The 3,872-nt window shown below is 33.5% G+C and overlaps 1 protein-coding gene across 1 annotated transcript; it reads right to left on the bottom strand.

The window, feature by feature from the left end:
* Nucleotides 1-2,023: 2,023 nt before the first annotated feature.
* LOC114076010 (putative F-box protein At5g55150) lies at nt 2,024-3,230 on the bottom strand. The gene is given in 4 exon segments (XM_027914200.1): nt 2,024-2,304; nt 2,307-3,031; nt 3,033-3,119; nt 3,121-3,230. Coding segments are annotated over 4 exon segments (1,203 nt in total).
* Nucleotides 3,231-3,872: the final 642 nt, after the last annotated feature.

Here is a 3,872-nt window from a genome sequence, read left to right as displayed (position 1 = left end):
TTTGAATATCAACGGAAAATAGAAAATGCAATACTTTGCAACAGCGGATCATCCAACAGATTGAATTGCCTAATAGAAATTGTAAATGCGTTAATGTGGATATCTCACCTGCTTCAAACCGCGAAGCAATGAAGGTGATAAGCTTCGCAGATCCAAAAAGAAGTAAATAATCCTTCCGTTTAAAAAAGAACGATCTCTGTCTTAGTTTGAGAAACGGACCTCTCTTTTATATCACTCTCATCAGGACCTTTTATATCACTCTTATCATGGTATATGTAATACTTTCTCTCTCTTTTATTTTAAAGAACTTCCACATCATATTCCATATGAATAAAATATCCAATCTTGATAAAAAATAAATAAATTATTAGTATTAGCTAAAATTGAAAATTAAAAAACTATTATAAAAAAATTAATTTTTTTATATAAAATAAAATGTAAAATATTTTTCTTACCTCATACCATTTTTTAAAGTTTTTTATTTTGCTTAAATTTCTTTTATAAAAGTTTTTCATTTTTTACTTCATCTCCTTCCCCCTCATCAAATATTTATTTAGATATTATTTTATTTTCTTAAAAATATAATTCTAATCTATCCCACTTAATTCTCTGCTTTCAATTTTTTTCAGTATTTATATATACATATCGAAAATATTTTTTACTTACCGCCACAAGACTTTTTATATATTTTAGTTGTTTATGTTATATTCGGTACACTAGTAGAATTTTTTTCCCTAAAAATATATGTATGTGTATCTAACACAAAATAAGAAAAATATATATAAAAAAAAATAAAAAATGCACAAGTACCCCCTCAACCTATGCCCGAAATCCTAGAGACACACTTATACTAAGGTCCCATTACCACCCTGAACTTAGTTTATAAGTAATTTTCTACCCCTTTTCGGCCTACGTGGCACTAGCTTGAAAAAAAAGTCAACCAGCGTTGAGCCCACGAGATAGTGCCACGTAGGTCGAAAAGGAGTAGAAAATTATTAATAAAATAAGTTCAGAGTGGTAATAGGACCTTAGTATAGTATAAGTGTGTTTCAGAGATTTCGGGCATAGGTTTAGGAGCGAAAAATTAAATAGGATGTGATAGATTTTTTTAAATAAAATAATATCAATTCTATCGGGGAAGGGGGAGAGAATGAAATGTGAAATTTTTACAAATATTTTATAGATGATTTTTTTTTTAAAGGATGACATTGTCGCGGGAGGAGGGGTGGTACATGGAGGAGGTGGTGCAGTGAGATAAAAAAATAATTTAATTTTTTTATGGATAATAATCTTTAATTTTTTATTAATATTAATTTTTTATTATTTAATTATTATCTATGTGGAATTTCATGTGTCAGTTTTTTTTATATAAAAGAGAGAGTACACTACACACACCACTGAAGTGTGTTTCTCAAACTAAAAAATGATAGTTTAGGTATGAAACTCACACTTTCAATATAAGTAGAAATAATGATCTAATGGAAATACTCAATCAATTAAAAAGACCTGATTCTTTTCCTAATGCATGCATTCCTTATAGAATAATGCTAAAAAAATTTATAACCGTTGCCTCAGTCGAAAGAAGTTTTTCAAAATTAAAATTGATAAAATTTTATTTAAGATGAACAATGTCTCAAAGAGAGATTGAATAGATTAGTTATATTATCAATTGAAAGAGAATTACTTAAACAAATAGGTTATAAAACAATAATTAATGAATTCAAATATATAAAAGTTAGAAAAGTATGTGGAATTTTTTTTTTTTAATCCCCTCTCTATAATTTGGCTTTAGGCCCTAAAGTCGGTGTTCAAGAAAGTCAGGCCAACTCAAGACTATGTACAAGGCTACTATGCTCAACTATGAATTTTGGTTTTCTATTTGATTTTATCGTTGAAGTTGTTGCTAATATATTGTGTTAGCATCGGTGAGAGGTGTTACTGGGTATGCCAGAAATATTTGAAGTTTCTACGCATTAAGAAAATAACTATACATAAACAGAGTAATGCTAAAGAAACAGAGTAATTAATTGTTTTTCACATCGCGCTCAAAGAAATCTTCAGGGCTGTGTATGTACCAAATTGGTGTTGGCCGGATCCAGTATTTTTTAGTATCATAGCGTTGCAAGCACTGTACACTTTTAGTATCCAAATCATAAACACCAATTTCATATGGGCCATGTCGAGCAGTTCTCAAATTGAAAACGAGTAAAGTATCTGTAAAATAAATATGATTCCCTTTATATCCACCAACACGAGAAGAAGGTATTGAAACTCCTGTATTTAGTCCCAAAAACAGCACATTTCCACCCTACGCCAACTTCGACTGCTAGGCTCATACATGTATAAGTTGAAAATTTTTGTTTTTTCACACTGATTTCCTTCATATAGAGACCCTGTCCAGAGCCAATGTCGTTGAACCAGGAGCAGTCCAATTGAAGTCTTGACCAAGTAGCTTCGTCTTCCCGGTTCTGGTTCCCCTAGTTCTTCTGGTGGTGGTGGTGGTGGTTGTATAGTATCGACCAATTTTGGAGAATTAGGCGACAAATCAAAGACGTGCACATGACTTGTGATTGTTACAGCATACAAAAAGTTTTTGTCACGAAAAATAACATCATCATATCTCATCCTACCTTTGGCAATGCATGTCCACTTTTCATCTCCAATTTTGCAGTAGGCCAAATTATAATCCATAGTACCATAGATGGCAACCACCATACAATTAGGTTTACTAGGAGATGAAGATAGGACAAATTTGTGTATCCAGTGTTGGTGCACAAAACTTGTGGCTACAAAGTCAGTCTCTGTGTCGCCATCATAGATTTCAATCTCATATACTGGATGAGACCTTTCTGGGGGACAGTATCTTATCACATCAGGAAAGTTGTACCGCGGTGGAAGGGCGATTAGAACCTTGGTGAATGGGTTATATAGAGAGATTTTAGGAGAGTAATCATCAGTAGAAACTAACCAACTGAAGGAACATCCTCGAAACTTGCTCCTACCAAGGACCTCTGGTATAAACTCAAGGTGGTAAAAAAAGAAACTTTTCACCTAATTCACTTGCCTCCTCCTCAAAACGATATAGTAGACACCACGAATGTGAGCGACGAATACTAAGACTTCCATGAAGTACAAACACATGCAAACCTAACTTGATCAGTCAATGTATCAAGCCGATTAGCTATTAACCTCAACAGATCCTCTGGAACCTCTGACCACATGGATGCCATCTCATATATCAATAATTAGAGCAAGACTTGTATACTACTTACTCACAAATCACAATATTTAATTTCTACTGCTTTTATACAAGTCATGTTTCTGATTTCTAGTTTACATAGGTTTCCTTTTCCTTACCTCATTCGAATAACTATTTCATGGAACGTATATACTCCTATTTGTGACTTTTTAAATTCAACCTAATAAGTGAAGACGGAATATAGATTATCCTATTCTTAATTCATTCAAGATTTCATTATTTTTACTCTCCTATCCCACTTTGTACCCAATTTAATTTAAACTACCCAAAACAAATCCCACTCCCTCACGTCCCTCTGCGCTAGCACACACTTACACAAACACACGAAGCATCTTAGCAAAATGTCGATAAATTTAGGAATAGCAATGGGGCGGGACAGGAGCCGGACTGGGGCGGGCTTAGACATGCGGGTGTTTAGGCATATGCGGGGATGAAGCCACGGTGGACCCACATGGGATCTAGGGGTTCACCCCAACCCTTCGGCAAAAAAATATGTATTATGGCAAATTTTCTGTATTTATGTGGATATGTATATTTTGGACCCCTCAATGATCCGGTGATAGGTCTCCTTGAAATTAAGCCATATTATTTTTAGTTGTTTCCTTTATTCAAG

This window comes from Solanum pennellii, chromosome 2, assembly GCF_001406875.1.
Source record: "Solanum pennellii chromosome 2, SPENNV200".
Lineage (NCBI taxonomy): Eukaryota > Viridiplantae > Streptophyta > Magnoliopsida > Solanales > Solanaceae > Solanum > Solanum pennellii.
The sequence above is the reverse complement of the archived record's forward strand: the minus strand, read 5'-3'. Positions and strand labels throughout refer to the sequence as shown.